General features: G+C 46.7%; 1 protein-coding gene and 1 long non-coding RNA gene across 2 annotated transcripts in view; one reads left to right on the forward strand and one right to left on the reverse strand.

The window, feature by feature from the left end:
- The first annotated feature begins 2,238 nt into the window (after positions 1-2,238).
- LOC143007606 (uncharacterized) lies at positions 2,239-21,135 on the forward strand. Its single transcript, XR_012964492.1, has 3 exons — positions 2,239-2,714; positions 3,932-4,029; positions 21,065-21,135. It is a non-coding gene; the product is annotated as an uncharacterized LOC143007606 (long non-coding RNA).
- Positions 5,825-21,369, reverse strand: part of snd1 (staphylococcal nuclease and tudor domain containing 1) — a 140,619-nt gene continuing 125,074 nt past the window's right edge. Inside the window, exons 22-24 of the mRNA XM_076159021.1 lie at positions 20,266-20,469; positions 7,870-7,914; positions 5,825-6,744 (exon numbers count right to left, since the gene is read on the reverse strand). Of these exons, the coding sequence (XP_076015136.1) occupies positions 6,679-6,744; positions 7,870-7,914; positions 20,266-20,469 (315 nt within the window). The 3' untranslated portion in view covers positions 5,825-6,678. The remainder of the gene's footprint in view (positions 6,745-7,869; positions 7,915-20,265; positions 20,470-21,369) is intronic.

Raw genomic sequence — 21,369 nt, forward strand, 5'->3', positions numbered from 1 at the left:
GGTTTTGGCCCACGTGTGTTCAGTTTGTCTCCTCACAAGGCATCAAAGACACACGAGAGGAATATATGACCAAACGCTCGGAGTGCACCAGGGAGGCGATTTAGATCCACTCCAGTTCGATGTGTTGTGTGTTATCATTGTCTGCGCCGTAATATGACAGCGAGCTGAGCAACGCTAATGCTGCTGGGATTACTGAAGCGAGAAGCCACTTGTTTTCTCCAGGATGAAAAAACACTCTTTCAGGGTAGATTTCAGCCCTGATGGCTGAAAGGTTATGTTGATAAAACTGCACCACTGTATACTGCAGGTCCATAAAACAACACTTTTTGTGAAATTGCACTGGTTCACACACACACACACACACACACACACACACACACACACACACACACACACACAGAGACACGAGCTCCATGCCACCACTGCTGCTGCCTTTGGATAATTCCTTTCATATAAATGATTTATTTAAATACTACAACAGCGATTAACGTAAAAAAAAAAGAAAAAGACTTAGCCTCAGTACCTCTGGCTCACACACACATGTTGTTGCATGATGAGACTAAAATCGCGTGTTGGAGCCTCCACAGGGAACCGCAGGATTACTGTCATCGTCGCAGTATGACTTAGATCTCTGTATACTTAAGGAAGCAACAATGTCCACTAACTGAGAGGCATTCAAGTGTTTTTGCACTGTTTCAAAGGAACATTTTAATTATTTAAAATTCAGCCTTGTGTTGTGTTGTGTGCAATTTCTCTCATAATAATTATTTAGCATTTGAAAGAGAATATAATGTTGGAGGCTACACTGCTAGGATCGGATATTGAAAGTCTGTATCTGACAGTTCAGTGCCACCTGTGCTATCAGATCTCATATCCCTGTGCTTTATCCTGCGCAATATTTGAAACAACCCGGAGAAGACAGAAGAAGAAGAACATGACAGAGAAAATGACTCTCTGCCTTAAGGAGATTGTGCTCCTTTTCGTTTTGATGCAACTCCTCTCCTGCTCCTCTCCACCTCCCAGTAACTCTCTGTACTCTCTCTCTCTCTGTACTGGGATCTGAGCCGCTGCATCACATCAGAGCTTATTTTCTCCATGAGATGGATCAGCTGGCTGAAGATCTCCTCAATGCCCTATCAGCAGAGGGATTGATGGCCTCCATCTCCTGCTGAAGCACCATCACGTCTCTCTCTGCCCTGGATGCTCTCTGGTTGCGGCGAAAGGACTTTTGGGAGTTTTCCCTGAAATGGACTCATCACTATAAGCCAGAGCGGCTCGGGTTTGAGCGAAGTCCTCGTCTCAGAGGCATCTGAGGGTTCAGAGGACGCTTGTGTGCCTGGTTCTCAACAACTCAGTGATCCCTGTGGATCCGCTGTGAGTGGACCACAAGTTCAGACCCGTCCACAGAGAGTGTTCTCTCTTAATGCTGTTCCTGCCACATTGGTGTGAAATAGGTGAGGGAGGGAAATGTGCTCCAGTCTAAACCTTCAGGCAAAACTTAAAGCCACTAACATCTCACAATAATTACAGAGTGCTGCGACCACATTACTCTCTAGCAGCCTGAACCAGAGCCACGACTCTTTACAACACACAACACACACACAGCAAGGTAGATACTGCCTTATATGATCCTAACTCTTCTCTCAAAGAAGGAATTCAGGTTTCATCCACTTCAATCACCAAGCAGTCTGTCTTTGCTCCGTGACTTTGCTTTCCATGTCATTTCACTGAGTTCTGTTGTTGTTGTTGTTGTCGCCATTTACAGACAAGAGGAGATTGACTGTTAGTGGAGGCAATAGAATCCAGAAACGTCTTTGTGTGACTCAAGGCAGGAAACATTTTAGTGTCCTCGGTAAACAACAATTTGACGATGCGAGCTCGCCATCCAGCAGTGTGTTCAGTAATCCTACACACACACACACACACACACACACACACACACACACACACACACACACATACTGGTTGGCCTGTGCATGAGTTTCCCCTCTCTCCCCTCCCGTCCTCCTCAGGTTGCTGAATTATTGAGATGAGTTTCATTTTCTGTTCCAAATCCCTGACAGGGGAAACATGCTCGGGGCTGGTGGAAGCTGTTATTTTACGATTAAAGGAAATTATTGATTTTCCAAAAAGAATTCTTCCCCTCGCAGGCTCTCTGTCGCATTGGCAAAACATGTAAACAAGCGCGGCGAGCATAGACAACATTACCATCCGCCTCATTAAAAGTGCCCCGGCTGCTTTTCACTTACACGTTCTCACAAGGCAACATTTCACGGCCTAATTGTTGTTGACACCCTGTGATTCCACTTCCTTCAGAAAAAACGAAAGACTTGTGGTTTCAAAGCAAACAATTGGCTGACAACGTTCCTCTGTAATCTGCCCGGTACGTCTGCCGGGCACCGGCTCAACTATGACAGCTTTACAAACGGAGAGGAGAGGAAAGCAGACGGCGCGGCTTTTGCCCGACTCTCATATCCGCCGCGGTGGCGTTCCTCCCTATTTCTACGCTTCATAGTGATCTCATCAGCTCGGAGAGGAGAAGCAATGGGGCGTGCGGACGGGGAGGGAGGCAGGATGAATAGTTTGTGACAAAAAAAAGGGAGAGGGAAAAGGACGCTGATCCGGGAAGACAAAGATGTCTCGCCCCGGCGCAGGACGGAGACAGACAGAGCTCTTAATTGCCCTTAGAGTCGATTTCTCATCCCGGCTCGCAGGTAATTGGACACAAATACTGGTGATAAATTGCTCAGGCCAGCTTTGATTTGGTGGCTCCTGGCTGCTTTGTGGCACCTGGGATGAAGAGTGACATGGCAGCGGGTAGACCTTGTTCTACTGAGCTCATGCTGGCAGTCAGTAGCGCATGTTATACACAACACGTTTCCTGTAGGGTGTTTGTGTTGTTGTTGCCTTTCTTGATGACTTGCAGCTCTGTTCAACACCTTTCTTCTTTTACCATATTTCTGTGAAAGTAAATAACCTCGTCACGCTCCTTCCGCACTTGATTGTTAGACGCTATTCTTGATAAGTGCTATTGGTTTCTGTCAGTCAGGACGTCAGGTTGCTTTACAGTCTGACAAGTAGATTGGAAGGTCGACACATTGATGCTCCAAACATCTATTTGTAGAAACCACCATGCTAGCTTCTTTCAGCAATCAATTGAAATGTTGTTGAGCTTTGAAAGTTTAAATTTTCTTAAAAGGAGTGAACAACACTGAGCCGAGGTGATGAAGTGTTTCCAATAGAAACTTCCAGAACTGATGGGGCAGATTGCTTAAAGATTACTTTTTGATTTGAGGACATTTCTTCCCCTCTCTTACATTTGCTCTGTAAACAAAAATCAACTGCATTTCCTTCATTTTCAGGTCTGAAAGATACACACAAGCAAGCATGTGTCAGACGTGTGGAGGCCTGAGTCTCCCGTCTGTCTGTTTATTCTCTAAAGCGTCTCAGTGTTTAGCAGGTCTGTAGCAGGAGATGTTGAGCTCCACAGCGTACATGAATCATGACGTTCCTCCTTTGCTCCGCTCAGGCTGCATCAGCTGCCAAAGGCATAGTAACAAGCGTGTCTTTGGGGCTGAGAGATTAGAGATATTTTAAACACATTCAGCAGGATTGATTCACAGTTTTGACGACGTTTCTCTGCCTCTTCGCCGACTATTTAACCCAACAACTTCCCGCACATCACGCACTCCTGTTTCTCATACGGAATGAAGTGCTGTCATGCTGCTTTATTAGAGCTCCACATTAAGGCCAAATTAGATTTAATCGCGCCCTGTCAGCAGCCGACGTTCACCCATATGGTATACAACTGAACGCCATCACTTAGGCTTTTAATGTGCGCTAATATTACTTGTATTAAAGACAAAAAGATCGTTTAAACAGTTTGACGGCATTAAAACACTCTGGCCTGTGTGTGTGTGTGTCTTTGCAGATGTGGGTTGCTGGGGAAACCCACGGTTACGTCCTGTGCCCAGCGTCTATTTATATTGACCTTCACCACTGATGGATGTCCACTCTCCATGGAAACCAGTGAGTATTTTCCCTTTAAGTTTCTCTCTTTATTTGGAGTCCATTTATTCCAAGGTGGTTATGATCATGAGATGATGCTGATGATGATGATGCTGATGATGCAGCGGCCTGATGTATATAGAGATATTGGGTACGAGTGCTGTCGAGGCTTCATCCTCTTGGGGTTTAATGGTTTGAGGAAGCAGCTTTAAAACTGCGTTAGACGGGGAGGCAACAGAGTAGCTGTCAGATTTGGCAAAGCGTGAGAGCCACGTTGGTGTAAGATGCAGGACGGAGCGTTTATTTATACAGCAGGACATCCTCAAAGTTTATGAGCCCTTGGTTCAACGCTGCCACCGCTAAGATGAAAACACCAAACAAACTCCTCCTGTGTCTGTTTATGCACTCCGAGGCAGATGAGAGGAATGATGATGGTGTGAATTATACGGTTTCAATCTGGCGTTTTGTTTGCAAATGAGATAAGCGTGTAAACTCATCAGTGATCAGCACTTTCAGCTCTGCTGGAGATGTTTGTGTCTTTTTCTAATTCATGGGTTTAAAATTTTAAGAGTTCAACTTGATGGAGCAGCCAATCTCCCAAAGCACTGTTTCAAAACGGCTAATAATAATCCTACAGTGGAGGCTTTAGGCTCATCTAGAGACTTCAACATGTACAGCAGGTGGGTGAGCTTTCTGTAATCTGTTCCAAGGGTGAGGGGTTGATTGAGAAGTTTTGAGCCGAATCTTTCAACATAATCTCTATCTAACTTGACTCACATTCGGCCCTTAAGATATTTTGTCATAGAAATCATTTCTCTTGACTCTCCAGGTGTTTTTAGGTATCTGATCAAAGAAAGGAGAACTACTCGATGTATGTTTATACATGACAAATAAAACGATGGAAAATGAACTACACACCATTAGGAGTGTAGAGTGGAGGATGTGTTTTAATGAAAATTAAACTTTAAGGATTCATTCTCATTTTGTCAAAATAATTGGAATATATAGTTCCATATCAGTTCCATCAATGCCAGTCTTCTTGACAGGTTTAGATTTATAACCAGTTTTATTACTGATCGAGTGGCCAGGCTCAGAATTTAGCAATCAATCTGTCGGCTTTACAAACAAATCAGTTAACTAGAATGTAAACATGTTACTCAGATGACTCGAAATTTGTATTACAAAATGGAGCAACAAATCAGAACAAAGATAGCATCCATGTTGGTCTGCCGTTTAAGTAATGAGCTTTGTTCTCTGTGGCGTTAATTAGTGTCAATAATATTTGTAAAAGAGAGACAATTAAGAAATGATGTCCATGCATTGAGAATGTACTTAGTTTCTCTGATATGCAGAGAACAAAAGAGCTGAAACTAATTTGTAAACGGTTTTGTTTCTCAAAATGAAAAATAACCTCAATCATACAAAGTTGCCCCTTCAAACTTCACAAAATTAATTAAAATAAAAAACAACTTTGTTTCATCTTTCAGTGTTTGGTGGCAGAAAGCAAACTTATGACTAAGAGTGTGCGAGGGGAAATTAATTTTTGTGGATTCTTAGACATTATCCGCTTCGCTAATTTCACTCTTATTGAAAATACGCAGCTTTCAGTCACAGTTTGTTTTCAGCGACAGGTAATAACACCTTTCATGTTCCGTTCTGACGCAAATGCTTCATAAATTATGAGCAGAACCCATTTAGCTGTCAATCAGTATGAGGGGGAGACAACCCGACAATCACCTTTATTCAATCTTTACACAAACAACTCACTTTACCTGCACGTCGAGCTGTAAACCGCTCCAATGAAAACAAACACAGGTTGAGTTTGCTTCTTTTTAATACAATGCAAAGGTCCATGATGAGGAAACAAATTCAAACACCGTTCCTGCTGTGGCGTACAGAGACAGAAAGAGAGAAGAGTGACTGCCAAAGACGTGAATCGAACTTTGATAATGTAAACTTTACAGAAGGAAGGAGAGAGAGATATGATTAAAAATGCCACATCATGGCGTCCATATTTACTGGTCATAAAAGAGCGAAACAGTGAGTAAATGACAAACACTCCCCACAAAAACGTCATCATCACACAGATATATATCCAAGACAAAAATAAACTCCTCCCCCTGCGTGGCGCCAGCCATTTCTCTAAAAAAAACAAAACCATTTACACTTTTCTCAACGTGTATTTGTATTTACGTGCAATTCATCTGGAAGGGGGGGGGGGGGGCAGCGAAACCAAAGAAAGGATCTCCCAGAAAGCTTCCGGTGCAAAAGGAAAATGGGGACTTAAAGGGGGAAAAGGAGGTGATTGGCTGACATTGTTATCAATAGTTATCAGTCACACGGTATCTGCTGAAAAAGAGGAAACATGGCAAATGTAACGCAGATTGGCAATAGTGCAGGCTGAGCTGGCAGGAGCCCAAAGGGTGGACAGGATGGCAAGATGGACAGTGATGTTTGCATGGTTATCTTATCTTATTTTAGCTGGAGGTCAAAGCCAGAGAAGAAGACAAAAGGACCGGCAGGGGTTGAAAGGTCAGATAAACAGGAAGTGTCAATGCTTGTCGTTAAGTTTTTGGGTCAGACCCATCGCTCGCTCGTCCCCCGTGTTGGTCTTTGGAATGGTGTTGGTTGGGATGGTCGTTTCTCTCTCTCTCTCTTTTTTTTTTCCTTTTAACGGCTGAAACCAAACTCATCAGCGTCGTCTGCGCGGAAGTCTCCATAGCGCCAAATGTTGAGCTGATGGGGGAGAGGGAGAGAGAGAGAGAGAGAGAGAGAGAGAGAGAGAGAGAGAGAGAGAGTCATTTTATAGAGGGTAATGAAACAAATAACCATAAAATGCAGCTACTTCAATAACCTCTCTAGCACATTGCATGTTAAATGGTCAAGAGAGAGAGAAGGAGGGGGGGAAGGATCACTGCCTCCACAGCCCAGCACAAAGGCCCCTGCATCATCATCATCATCATCATCATCATGAAATCCAACTCTTTGTGTTCGCCCATCCAAGCTGGAGCCTCACAAAGCCCCTAACACCACCCAGTCTATTACTTCTCCTATTCCATTACATTCACACTCCCACAGCTTCGCCTCATAAAGCATCGCCGCACATTTTAGGGCTAAATGCCACTTTTATCACGCTGCGATTGGCTGTGCGTGTGTGTGGGGGGGAGGGGGTTTGCTGACGCAATCAGTGTGGAATTGGTTATTTTTTACTTAAATGTGAAAATGCTAAGTGTGTGTGTGGGAGTGACAAGGACCTTTGTTCATAAGCTTGCACACTCAGCCGTGATTCACAGATAATTAGCGGCCGTGCTAATTAGCAGCAGTTCTTAGAATGAATGGACAGATTCTGATTGGCTATAGGTAAGACTGAATCGTTCCCATTAACCAAACTTTTGACGCTGCGCTGTCATTTTTGGAGCCCTCTATTGGTGTGTCTGTCACACGATGCTTTCATCAGGCGCAGGGCCGCCGACTACAACGCAGCAACAACCCACTTGTACACCCAGAGCCTGAACGCCTCCACCTCAAAGAGTGAGTAACTGAAAAGCTGTTCGCCATGTAGGGTGTCCCAATAAGGTCCCTCGCTAGGTTTTGGGACAGACCTCCTCATCTTAACTTTCGTTGTAGTGTTTTAAAATTAAATAACATTTGAGTAATGCAGACACATGACAGTGACATCACTTAATGTTTACTGTGACACACATAGATCTGATGTAGATCTGCAGATTAGGATCCACAGTAACGTGTCAGGGTCACACTGGTTTCAGGCGTTAACCCCTTCCCCCTCTAACGCGCTCTGCTGTTCTACCCCGGCCTACACAAGGGTGGAAGAGGAGACAAAGAGAGGAAGTTGAGACTTACCCGAGCACTCTTGGCAGACTCTTGACTGTTCAGGTACTCTGTCACCTAGAACACAGAGGGGAGAGAGCAGCCATTACACCACTGACACACACTCACACACACACACAGAGGACTGTAGAGGATTAAGGTGAATCAATGCATCCCATCAAACCTGCTCTGCCTCTGGAGCCATTTTACCTGCTTACAGGATCATCCACTACTTTGAGCAGCAAGTTTCTATTTTTCAAAGGCATCAAATGAAGTAGTGAACACAGTCTGATGATGGCTAAAAACAGGGCGGTGACATCACAGAGGCACGCAGGGTGTGCGTGTGGCTGTCTGAGTGTGTTCCCGTGTTGTAGGAGAACAGCCAGATTATGTTCAAACTCAAACCAAGACTGATGAAGATTAATGACTCGCGACTTTTGTTTTAGTTTGCGTGCCGAAGTTGGACAGACGCTACACAAGCAGACGTCACTCAAACAGATGCACCTGGAATTTGCATCAAGTTGACTTGAGCTGAATTTTCTCACGCCGCCTGTCATATTGTTTGTTTATAACCGGAGGGAGGTGAAGCTGAAACTACCGTCACATAACTGTCATATCCTGGTGATTACTAACCTGCACCAACACTTCTCTTTTGGCAAATAAAGATTCTAATAAACACACATTTACAACAACCTCCGATGTGTGTGTTTGTTTTGCTGTGCTCAAAGACAAATTAGCCGTAATGTGGACGCAGCGAGGAAATGGAGGAGAGCCAGGTGGACGGGAGCGAGGATGAAAGAGGAGCGGCGAGCATATTGACTGCTTCTGCTAGAACACACACTTAGCCTCATTGACTGAGCTGCTGATGAGTCATAAGGCCAAACCAAGCTCACCAAACAGTGAGATTGGTGGAGAGAGAGAGAGAGAGTGTGTGTGTGTGTGTGTGTGTGTGTGTGTGTGTGTGTGTGTGCCTTTGGGCTTGTCAGACACTGAGAATGGAGCTGCTGCCCTCCGCCATTATAATGTCACACACACATACACAGCCTGGCCACATTCTATTCACACGCTGGCTATAAGAAAATTAGACTTTAATTAGAAAGGCAGTCAGAGAGCATTAACCCAACATCGGAACACTAAGTTTGCTGTTGTAACAGCGCCACCATCAGGCCGGCTGCTACGACTCGTCTTTTGCATAAGAAGAAGTGTGTATTTAGGAGGCAGTGGCTCAGTGGGTAGAGCTTCCGCTTGGGAACCGGAGGGTAGCCGGTTCGAGCCCCTGCCGAGGTGCCCCTGAGCAAGGCACCGAACCCTCAATTGCTCCCCCCTCTGCGAAGGGTGGTAATGTAATGTAAGTCGCTTTGGATAAAAGCGTCTGCCAAATGATCGTAATGTAATGTAATGTAATGTATTTGGGGAGTTGGCTACAGTGGACGGATTCATCAACGAGATGCAGTTTATTTGTAGAAGAAGCCACGCCCACTCAACTTTGGCAAATAAAATGGGCGCTATAGATGCTTCCAGATTGATCCTACGACTTTCGGTCCCACAGTTACAACGTTGAAAGGGTTAAATGTCAGTGTTCATTACAGCGCCACCATCAGGCTGCAGGGTGACTGAGGTCCTGACACACACACACACACACACTGCATCAACCCCACACATCTGATCCAAACGCCACTTCAGCTCTACCAGTTATCAATGTGACAGACAGACGCCAGTGATCACAACACACACAGCACAGCCTGTGAAACAACGCCGTCCTAGAAAAACAAGGTCAAAGGTCGATAAACAACAGCACAGCCGCCACACAAACAAAGATGAAGCACACTAGTGAGGAGGAGGAGGGGGGAGTAAATCAGTCACTGTGTTGTAAATAGATAATTGTGCATCACGCACCAGAGCTTTTTAAAAATAATAGAGAGGAGCCGAACCGTCTTGAGCGTGAACACACACACAGAGACAAAACCAGGGTGCCAGATGTTAGATCTGGCACGTGCCTTTGGGGCTCAGGAGTTTAAGTGCTTAGCTTGCTCATATTCTGAGGTTGATTTGATAGCTGCACTGCACACCAAGATAACACGACTTGCAGCTGGATTGTTCAGCGACTCCCGTGTTTTAGCGAGCGAGCGTGCGGCGGCGGCTCGGGGAAAGTGCAGCGGCGGCAGGAGCCATCCATCAAAGCCGAGTATAAGGGGACAAGTTTTTGTGGAAGGTGTCGGGACGTGGCAGATGTCACCATATGGAGGACGCGGCTGAGGATACTTCAGACACAAAAGGGGGCCTGCCATGCCATTTGGGACGCGGAGCGTGCGGCTCTCCTGCTGATTTTCAGCGCAAAGAGCTGCCAGATTACCTGCGGGGAGTTTAACGATATTCAAATATAAAACAGAGAGGGGCGAGAAAAACACAAACCCAGTAAAGCCAACTCCAGCAACACCTCCAAGGAAATGAGCTCAAGTTTTTCAAAAGTGTACGGGCCAAACTTTAGTCATACTGTCCCCACGCCGTCCTGGGACAGATGTCTCCCATGAAAGCTGCCTGATCAAGAGCACTACAGCACAATATCTGCAGATTACGCGGCGGCGCGATGACACTGTGGCGGCGAGTCTTTGTGCCGAGGTTGGTTGGGTGCCTTCACTCGCTCACACTCATCCCTCACTGTTCTGCTCACTTCACCACAGCGTCACACAACAGCCAATCAGGGCGCAGCTGAACACCAGTGATGACTCGCAGCTTCCCCCTGTATCCTGTCCCGGATCCTCCTTTCAGGGCTCTTCTATGGGCTCCAGCAGGGAGGCATAATGGAGCATTCAGAAACCAAACAAAGACGTCAAAACTCATATCGTGGAAATGACTTTTTCAAGTGGCGAGGCGAAGGAAGGTTTTTCATTATGAGAGCGAGAGTGCGTAGTTAAGTGCAAAGCGGAGGAGGGAGCGAGGGAGGGAGGAAGGAAAGGGGGCGGCGGCGGTGGAGAGGTGTGACACGGGATTGTCACGGTTGCCAAAAAAGAAAGGACACAGAGAGCAAATAGAGACGAGGTTAATTAGGTGCTCGCACGGTTACGGCAGGTACAGAAGCAGAGGAGAGGAGACGACGAGGGAGAAAGACTGCAATCGCAAAGGGGACAAGGAGTTAGACTTTTTAAGAGGTTTTCAAAGTGGGGGCTGAGACCTCCTGGGGGGCCGCGAGGGTGCGCCAGGGGGCAAGTGGGAGGGAAAAATTAAAGCAAAGAATTACACAAGAATAAAATACGTAAAAAATATTCCAATTATCATGGGTATTGTTAAAAAATAGCATTTTAATCATTGACTGCATATCTGAACATTATCATCTGTGATCTTTCTGATTGGCTGACATTCAGACATGTCCCTCACCTAAACCACCAGCCCCTAAACCAGGGTGCATACACAATGACTAAATGAATGATTTACCTGTATTTTATTTTGTTGTAGTAGCCTTTGGCCCGCTGTGTTTAATAACATGTCTTACATATGGGGGGGGGGGGGGGGGGGGGGGGGGGCCTTGGCTGGAACATAATGGTAAAGAGGGGTCCTTATCATGGAAAAGTTGAGTCAGTCCCTGAGTCAGAGGACAATGAGGGGGAGGAGGAGGAGTCGTCTGGGCGGCAGAAGGCAGCGGGTGACGTGGCGTGATGGTCTGGATGACCCTACAGAGCTCCCATATGCCAGACAGATGCCATGTGAGCCAGCTTGGTGAGCAGTGGCCATGGACACGGACAGCACTCAAATAATATGCTGCTGAGTCGAACAGGAAGCTGTGTGTGTGTGTGTGTGTGTGTGTGTGTGTGTGTGTGTGTGTGTGTGTGTGTGTGTGTGTGTGTGTCCCTGAATCTGAATGACTGAATTCTTTAGATGTTAGATGAGGTCAGATTATTAGTTCTTCCTCACAGTCGGAGTGTGTGTGTTGGTCAGATGACACGATCTCAATGCAATGACGCACAATATCGCACAAAAACCATAAATCAAAACAACTTCCGCTCCAAACTGACATTAAAACTAACATTCTCATCAAAGGCTACTAAGTCGCACACATGCATGGAACCAACAGGATTGCGTCGCCTAATCGCAGTTTGAGGCAAGTCTGCGCGAGGAGGCGACGTGCGGCGAAACGTTTATGCGCCTGAATAAATCGATTTACAGTTGTGTAATCGCCAATAGGTGCCAATTTGTGTACGTGTGACGTTGACACAGCTGAGTTATTGCCTAAATCACAGTATGGTTAAAGTTATAAAACACATGTACACTGTTCCTGCTTTGGACCTCTACTCTGCTGCCATGGTAACACTGATGCCACGCTGCAATCCAAGGTGTGTTGGCAACGCCGATGCCACTTTTAGACGGGTCCTGTTGTCACGCTGACACACACTTTTTATTATCTACTGGATGCCTTTGCTGTACAGCCGTCTCACATCGCATAGTCTGGTGCCTCACTTCAAAACAGCCATCAGATTGTGGTGCGCACAGGTGAAATTCTCTTTAAGTGTGGCTTAGTGTGGTTTGGGTGAGTTGAGTGACAGGTGGCGAGAGTCTGGTGCTTTGGCTCCGGCCGGCGCGTCTGCCTGGCTGTGAATCCGTCTGCCCGGGGGAGCGAGTGTGCTGGCCGCCGCATCGTGCCCAGGTGGCGTTTCTGGTAAACATGGCGCAAAAAAAGGAGAGAAAGAGGGATCCGCCATGGAGACTGGCCGGCAGCTTTCTGACAGGTTGTGTGCGTCTGGTGCGTAGGTGAACTCACTCCCTTTTCTTTTTCTCCTTTCAAATTTGATTTCACAGCTCTGAGGAAAACAAGATTTTGGACGGAGAACACGTGAAAAGCAGCGAGTGAGAAATCAAAGTTTTGGCTCTGTGGGGCCTCTTACAAAATATTCAGACTGTAAAGGGAACAGCCAGGCTCGTCCTCCACACACACACACGGACGCACACACAGCCTCTCATTAACAGCAATGAGGATCACACACCAACGGCAAACCTTCCCCCTAAGTAAACAAACTCTCTCTCTAAACACCTGCTGTCATCTACCCTTCTTTCTCTCCTCTCATCCTGTTTAATTCTGGACGTCGTCGCCTCCTTTCAACTCACCTAAAAGCACCAAAGTCAGCACAAGATGGTTATACACAGAAACACACGTGTCCCACGCTAAAAACGTCTGTTATGGAGGCTAATTGTGTGTGAGTGTGTGTGAGTAGTTTCCTGTTCAGACTGAAGCTTACTGGGACAACAATACAACTGGTCGTTCCCCAGCATGGCTGTTGGAGATCAGGCGCTTTGGCGTGAACACAGTGTGACAATCCCACTAGCTCTGGTTCAGGAGCAAACACACATGTTGTACACACACACACACACACACACACACACACACTCTAAACAAATGCCAGGGAACAGAAAACGTCCCACCAGAGGCACTGTGAACAAACAAAGACTTGTGCAAACACTCATGTATCATACAAACAGCACACATGCAGACTCACACACAGACGCTACAGGATTACACAACACAGTTTTCTAATGTGTGTTTTCTGTTCTCTACCCGAGGTTACGCAACTTTAAATATAAGTTTGTATAACCGAGAGCGTCCAAAGCAGCAGTCTACCTCTGCTAACCCCCTGGGCCTGGGCCTGTGTGTGTGTGTGTGTGTGTGTGTGTGTGTGTGTGTGTGTGTGTGTGTGTGTGTGTGTGTGTGTGTGTGTGTGTGTGTGTGTGTGTGTGTGTGTGTGCAGAGGATGGAATGATGTTTGTTTTGTGTTGCACATTAGCTAGGACATGTCAAAAGGGCCTTAAGAGGAATCCCAGCAGGGGAGGCAACTGTGTGTGTGTGTTTGTGTGTGTATCAATAATAGGGAAGCAAAAAAAATATCCATTAAAATGCCCCGTCTGTAACTCTACTTGTAAATTAGGTATTGAGCCGCTTGCTGGAAAGCGGTCATGCTGTCATAAACCCATGAAGCAGTGTGTCTGTGTATATGTGTGTGTGTGTGTGTGTGTTATCTGTGCCTAGTGGGGGTATCCGGATGGGTCGTGACAGACGCGGGGGTGAAAGGGAAGAGAGGTGACCTGAAAGTCAGCCAGTGGGTGGTCTGGATACAGCTACAAGCCAGTTATGGACACGGTGGTGAGGGTTTGTTCTGTGTGTGTGTGTGAGTGTGTGTGTGTTTGCAGGGTTATTGGACCAGGGGCTGTCGTCTCAGTTCCTAACTCGAACCTTTAAGGGCAACATGTGACACATGGCCTGCCCAGGAGGCCTCATTCTGGTGCAATCACACTACAGCACCAGACCACCAATCTTCCCATGAGGCACCTCTTCTTCGCGCACTGCCGCCTCCACAGCGCGACGGCAAGAAATATAAAATAAATTAAAAAATGCGTCGCACAATTTTATCTGAGCCGGCAGCACAATCTCACCGTGATAAATGGAACAGAACTTCCCCAGAGGTGTTGTGTGTGTGTGTGTGTGTGTGCGTGTGTGTGAGCCTCCTCCATAAGCTCCGGTTCAGGTTTTGCGTCGGCGCCTCACGAAACTTAACGCAACACGTTTAGGTACATCTATGTGCTCAAACCCCATTAGAACAATCACACCGCACAGGCCTGGGAGCTAGACGGGAACGGAGCGCTAGCTGCAAGGAAAACACACCGTCGTTAATCTGAGGGGACGCAGATGAACACAAAAAAACAGATCACACTGAAAGCTGCTCTCTCTGCCGCTCTCTCTGCCGCTCATGCACACAAAGCTCCACCTAAGAATGAGCGGACACAAGATAAAAGGGAGAAAACCTACATTCCCCCAAGGGGCTGCTGGGTAATTAAAGATTCCAAGCCCCACATCCTCTTCCTCCATCCACTCCTCTCACTCTGTGGAAGCCTCCTCACAGCTGTTCCCCCTGCCTTACACACTCTCTCACACACAAACCTCTGTCACCTTTTAATAAACAGACGGATCACGTCGTCTCTAACCCGCCGAATGTGTTTGGATTCGTTTTACGTTATTCCTGCGGAGAGCGACGCTTCGGCGCGGCACGTCAGGATCTGGCGCCGTTGGTGATTGATAATAATTGGGCCGAGGAGGGAGCGACAGTCGCTTCCGCGTTCGTAATGAACTTGTAATTAGCAAACGGCAGATTATTACGTTGTAACACTAATGAACTTTGGGGGCTGGAGCCGAGTGTCAGTCAGCCGAGGCGACTGGGCGAGGACAGAGTCTGAATCGGTCAAGCTGCTGACAGGAAGACGTGCAGCCATCTTGGTTCTGAGCCGCCATTACGCATTCATTTTAGCTGCACATGAGGACAATGGTATGAACACGTGTGGGTCAGGGCTCGTAGCGGTGAGTGTGCATTACTGGGTAATTTGAAGCAGGAATAGGAGACATTCCTACTCACAAGGAAGCACACACACACACACATTTCATGTCTCTCCTGTGTCTGTGTGTATATATATAAATATATACATATATAGTACATATACATAAAAGGAAACGAGCATGGGTTTAAAGGGCTGAATCAGCTGATAAAGGGAACAAATAGCATCAAAATATAACAGCATCATAAATCGCAGCTGAAAACTGGGCAGGCGTTTGATCTGAGCATCTCGCCACTTTAGGAGGAGGATTATGGTTATTTCTCATGATATAGCCTTCAATGACAAGATGCAAATTAGCACACATCAAAGCCAAACGTACACCGCCTCCCCCCTCATCCGCCATCTAAGTGAAGTTCTCAACCAGATCAGACGATGTGCATAAAGTGGATAATAACAAACGGAGGGAGAAGAGAGAGAGAGACAGAGGGAGCACAGGAGAGTGAATCAGCCAACGAGTAGAAGGAAAGGAGAAGAGATGACGAGGAGGAGGCGAGGTTAGAGTGTGTTCGGTGTGTGTGTGTGTGTGTGTGTGTGTGATGGAGGCATGTGGCGAGTCGCCGAGGAGAGGAGGAGGGACAGGAAGAGAGAGGAGTCAAGGGGGCATATTAAGGGAGAAGAGGCGACGGGCAGGAAAGCACTGGAAAGAAGAGAGACAACGAGGAGGTGGAGTGAAGAGGAGGGGGAGGAAGAATGGATGGAATCAGATGTGAGCGACTGGTGGGAGGGGGAGAAAGAGGGAGGGCTGGTGAGTTAGTAGAGGATGACTCAGTCAGATGGACAAGGAGGAGACATGAGGTTGGTGTGTGAACGTGTTTCATTCCTGTCATCACTGTGACAACTGCAACAAACTGTTGAACATTAAAGTGAGAATCGTGACTTATCTCCTTTAAAAAAATAAAAAATAAAATCAACAAGCAGGAATAAACATAAGCTTCCTCCATCTGATGAAGGTAGAAGAAGAAGAAAGCTAAGTGAAGCAGATGTAGCACATTAACCTTTTGAACCTGTGAAGTTTATATGTAATTCATGTTACATTAAGTTTATATTTAGACTCTTTTCAAAACTTTGTTCCAAACTCATTAGCTACAGAAAGGCATTGGCACTTTGATTTCTTGAGTCAGCTCACTAACATGGTTTAATGTCTTACAGACTTACAGGAGTTGTTGTTGGCTAACCTGCCAGTCTGGAACACAGGGGATCCCACCCACCCATCCACACACTGACACACACACATACAGACACACAAACACGTCTTCGATAGGAAACATCACCTAGAGATATAATAACATAAAGACGGACAAAGAGATGATAATCGGTTCTATGTTGCCGCAACATTTCATTTGTCCCGTCGTCTCACAGGGACAAAGGCTGAGCTATAGAACAAACTCTTTGTACGTCACATTGGATTTCGGCCTTTTTAATATGACGTTACACTGACACGCCTTCTGAGATTAGCTTTGTGGAACCTGACACTGACAAATACAGCCAGAAAAGATAACATCCAACAAAAGCTACACCCAAGTATTAGGGCCATTGTCCGGAATAAAATTAAAGGGAAATGGAGAACGAAGACGGAATTTAGCAAAAGAAAAAAGTCCAAACGAAATGAGAATTAAGTCATATTGTCCCGAGAAAATCAGAGGAAACAGCCGAGCCCCTTCCCTTCCCTTTGACTAGACACTTTCTCTCACAATCATTTAATGTCCTAATACTTGGAATAATCTCTTAAATAGTCGGAGACAGACTGCTCCGTTTGCCGCTCTACACTCAATATCACACTGTGGCCCTCATATAGAGTGGAGTCTTTGCGATAGAGGCGCCTGACACAGGACGACGTACAACGAAACCACATTACCGAAACTACAAAGTACATCCTGACCCTTATGTGGGACATAAAACCTGGATATGGGAGATAAATGCACGCGACCACATGTCATATGCCAGATGCATGACAGATTTAATATTTAAACTGTATTAAATCTGCTTAAAAATGTAAGTGCATTCACTCTAAGCACGAGTTAAGTAAATACACAATGGTAAATGTATGCGGGTGACTCCATATATGTGTGTGTGCGTGTGTTTTTGGGTCACTCCATTGGCACAAGGACAAAGTGCCATTAAAATGCAACATTTTAATCTGATGGCTCTTCAGCGTCCCTCCGTCCGTCCACACCTCTGGGTCAGTCCCCTGCAGTTCGTCACCTCCCTCTCCAAGTGCAGGATATCACAACACACGTCTTTCCCTCTCTTCCCTTCATCCAACCTCCCACTTCCTCCGTCTCCCGCCCGCCTGTTATGTATTCCACCTCCCAGCTCCTCCGTCCCACTACCCATCAATCACGTCCCGGCAGCTGGCACGCATACGATGGGCTTTTCGCCGACTCTCCCATATCATGATTATATTTATCCTTTGCCATGATACCACTGTGTTATGGCAACAATAGCGCTCCATATGGCGTGCGTACTGAGCGTGGATGGGCGGGGGGGTGGGGGGGGGCTTAAGACAAACGGATTTGACAAATGAAATTAAATCCCAAATGGATGACGAGCACCCCGCCCCCCCGGAGGGACGGTGCCACCCTGGGTGCCTGGTGTTAATCTTCGACGCACTTACGACCGACGACTGAAAGTCGCAGGAGTGCCAGGAAACATTACAGCCCATCTGTTACGCAATGTGTAGAGCCCCAGCGCGGATTACAATGACCGCATTCCAATCCCCTGGAATGGATAATGGATAAAGAATAGAGCCAAAACAGAGCCGAGAGGGAGGAAATCAGTCACTTTTAGAAGAGGGATCACCGTCTGGATGAGGGAAAGGAGAGAAACACCTCGCAGAGCTCCGATGGGTCGCCACCAAGAGCTTAAAGGGAAACTTTGTATAAACGGGTACAGAATGGGGGGCGGTGGGGCTCAGAGGTCAACGGAAGCCTCGAATTCATAACAGAAGTTTCCGCTCTGCAGCCCGGATGAAAACACTTCCAGCAGCACGAATCTGCGAGCTGCGCGTTCACCTCGCCGACAAACAATTACACACACTGTTAAGCATCTCCTGTCCTGCATGCAGCGACACACACCACTCCACTACACCTGCAGCAACGGGGATTTGCAAATGTACGTTTTGCGTGGCCAAGTGTCCACGGCTGTAATCTGCTCTATGGAATTATTGCAGATTCTGTAAACATGATATTGACCAAAAGCGAGAAATTTCTCATCCAAGCTTTTTGTCTTCGGCACTTTGGTTTGAATCATGCGAGCACCACTGAGTCCTGCATTAATAATGCCAGAGTGGATGTGTTAACACTCAGGGATGTGTTTTGTTCTACTTTGTTTTTACTTCTACTCTACATTTTACAACAAGATTTATGCTTCAAAGGAAGTGTTGAGCAGCTATTCTTGTTTTGATGCCTTTGTAATCTCAGATGCTAGTTTGTGTTTATTTATTTCAACCAAAAAGAGAAACTATGCTGCTGCCGTTTACTTTAATGTGAACATTTACGTTTATAGGGTTATTTTGTAAAATGTTTCTTATATTTATGATCTGCGCTCTTAACATTTTGATCGTGCTGTAGGGACTTTATTCTTGATTTATGGGTGAGTCTGACCTTTGCCTCTAAAGCCTGTTTGTATAAGCAGATAACAGCAGCAGGAAGCCTTATTTGGCACTGGGAAACTTTTATTTGGGAGAATTCTAAACCCATTTTCTGATTTCTAAATACTACAATATCATCTTCACATCCTGCGTTTGACTTTTTTTTGCAGCTCTAACATTAAACTTTTAAACACTGTAAACTGTTGCAGATATGTAGAATTAACAGGCGTATTTCATTGTCTGCCACAGTTTAACAGTGACACATGAGTTCTCACACCTAATGACGAAGACTTCAGCTCGTTTTCGGCAAGTCTGACATAAAAGAATATCTACACCGGCTTTGTGCCTGGAACTGGATTTGCTGAGCGTAATTACAGAGCAGAGCGCACTTTAACACACACACACACACACACACACACACAGACAATGTGAATGTGTGTTCTTTTTGGCAACACGGCCGCTTGTTAAGGTGTCTGCAGACGAGCATGTGGGTCTACGAGGCAGCAGCCAGGAAAAAGGGGGGGAAACCCCAGAGACAAAGAGCCAACACAACCTAAATCTGTGCATCTATAAGCCCATTATGCTTTAATCACTGCTCCTCCTGTCGGGTCCATTACCCACAGACTGCATTATGGTCCCTGGCTACTGTTCGGGTGGGTTCAAAGGTCGAAACACTCGTCGGCGCACAGTGCATTATTGACCGACGGCAAGGCGGGGGAAGGCTTTTATTGGTTCGATTTAGTGGTGAGAGTATGCAAGCACCAGCCAGTCTCCGTGTACGAGTGGATCAGCTGTCATTTGTAAAGCAATTGTGCTTCCCAAATGTTGAATAAACACACTGACGGACGTGACGTTTGTGTGAGCAGAAGCAACATCCTGGCTTCTTAATCTGTAACGCACAGATTTGCTTTGGGTGTGTGGCACAAATTAGCATAAGGAGAGGAAAAGGAAATAACTGGCACGTTTATTGGTTGACAAAATGGCTGCCATTGGAGGGAAAGTGTGTGTGTGCTTGTGTGTGTGAGTGTGAGTGAAGATATTATGTCTTCGCTGCTACAGCGTTCCTCCTAAAACAGCTAACAGTGTTCAGTTTAATGCGCGGCTCCATACATCAAAAAAGGCATAAACGTCAAAGTCAAAGATGGAAACGAGTGCTAAGCCGCTTGCTAGCATGGGAATGTGGTAATTATTGGCAGTGAGACGGTAAGAGCTATGGGAGGGGGGAGGGGCATATGGGCATTTTAACATTAAACGATCATTATGCTAAAAAGGGCCACATTCAGTAAAGAGAGCGCTAAACATTTACTATGCGCTAAAATATAAGCGGCACAGCTGTAGAGTCACTCAGTAAGAGCATCAAACATAACGGACGACACCAGGGGAGTGTCCGGAGAGATTCATACTCAGCCGCACAACATTTAACCCTTTAGATTCCATAGAAGGTACAGGTGCAGTGTGGCGTGACTCACCATCTTCTGCAGGTGCTTCTCCTTGCGCATGTCCACCATGACCCAGCCCTCCTTCACCAGGCCCAGGCCCACGTCATCCTTGGTGTCGGTAAACTGTATCGTCACGTGCGGGCAGGTGGGGCCCGAGTACTCCACGTTCAGCTGGCACTGGGTGTTGTGGATGTCGCGCACCACACAGTCCACCACGTCCGCCCGGGCATCCTCCTGCAGGGGGGGGAGGAGGAGGAAGAGGGACAGGAAGAGAGGAAGAAGAGGGTGGAGGGGATGGTTACTGTGCTGAGAGGTTCAATGATCACTTCTAAACACACACACAAATACACATGCTCTCTTTCCGTCTCTTTCCCGTTTCACCTTTACCTCATCCTTTTTTACAAAACTCCTAACCTTGGCGAGAGTGAATGGCCGGCGTTTGATTGAACACAGGATGAAGAGGGAGGAGGAAGAGGAGTGGCGGGGTCCTAACCTCCTCTGAGGCTGAGGGCACAGAGGAGAAACACAGGGGAGGCACCTCTTCAAAGCCACAGAGATACTTTAAAACCATCAGTCCCTGGCCACCATCCATCCGTCCGTCCCTCCACCACGCATCTCTCCGCATCCCTTCTTCTCACCCTGGTCTTGTCTCCATGGCAACCCCCTCCGAGCTAGCTGCCCTTGAGTATGTGCGTGTCTGGTGTATACGACGCGCGCGGTGTGTGTGTGTGTGTGTGTGTGTGTGTGTGTGTGTGCGTACATGTGTGTACATGCGTGGGCAGCAAAGCTTGTTCGAGGCACAAAACTAAGGGCCTTTTTTGTCCCCCAGCCGGCTGAACCCATCACCGTGGGAGACCTCGGGGGGAAGACAGGAAGAGCACGGCAGCGCGAGCGAGAGAGAAGTTTGTGTCTCAGATCAACAATGACTCGACGCCTCTGAGGGGGCGACGGAAATAAGCCAGAGCCTTCTGTCGAGCACTGAAGGACCATGGGAAGGATGGGCGAGCGCCGACCCCCTCTAGTCCACCGTATGCCTGTAGCAGACGCAGCCGGAGCACCGGGACGTGTGGAGAGCAGGACACGGTTTCAAAGTGATATTAAATCAATGATAATCAAACTGAAGACGTACATTAA

The sequence above is a fragment of the Genypterus blacodes genome, unplaced genomic scaffold, assembly GCF_046128005.1.
Source record: "Genypterus blacodes isolate CSIRO-AG114 ecotype Tasmania unplaced genomic scaffold, CSIRO-AGI_Gbla_v1 ptg000090l_1, whole genome shotgun sequence".
NCBI lineage: Eukaryota > Metazoa > Chordata > Actinopteri > Ophidiiformes > Ophidiidae > Genypterus > Genypterus blacodes.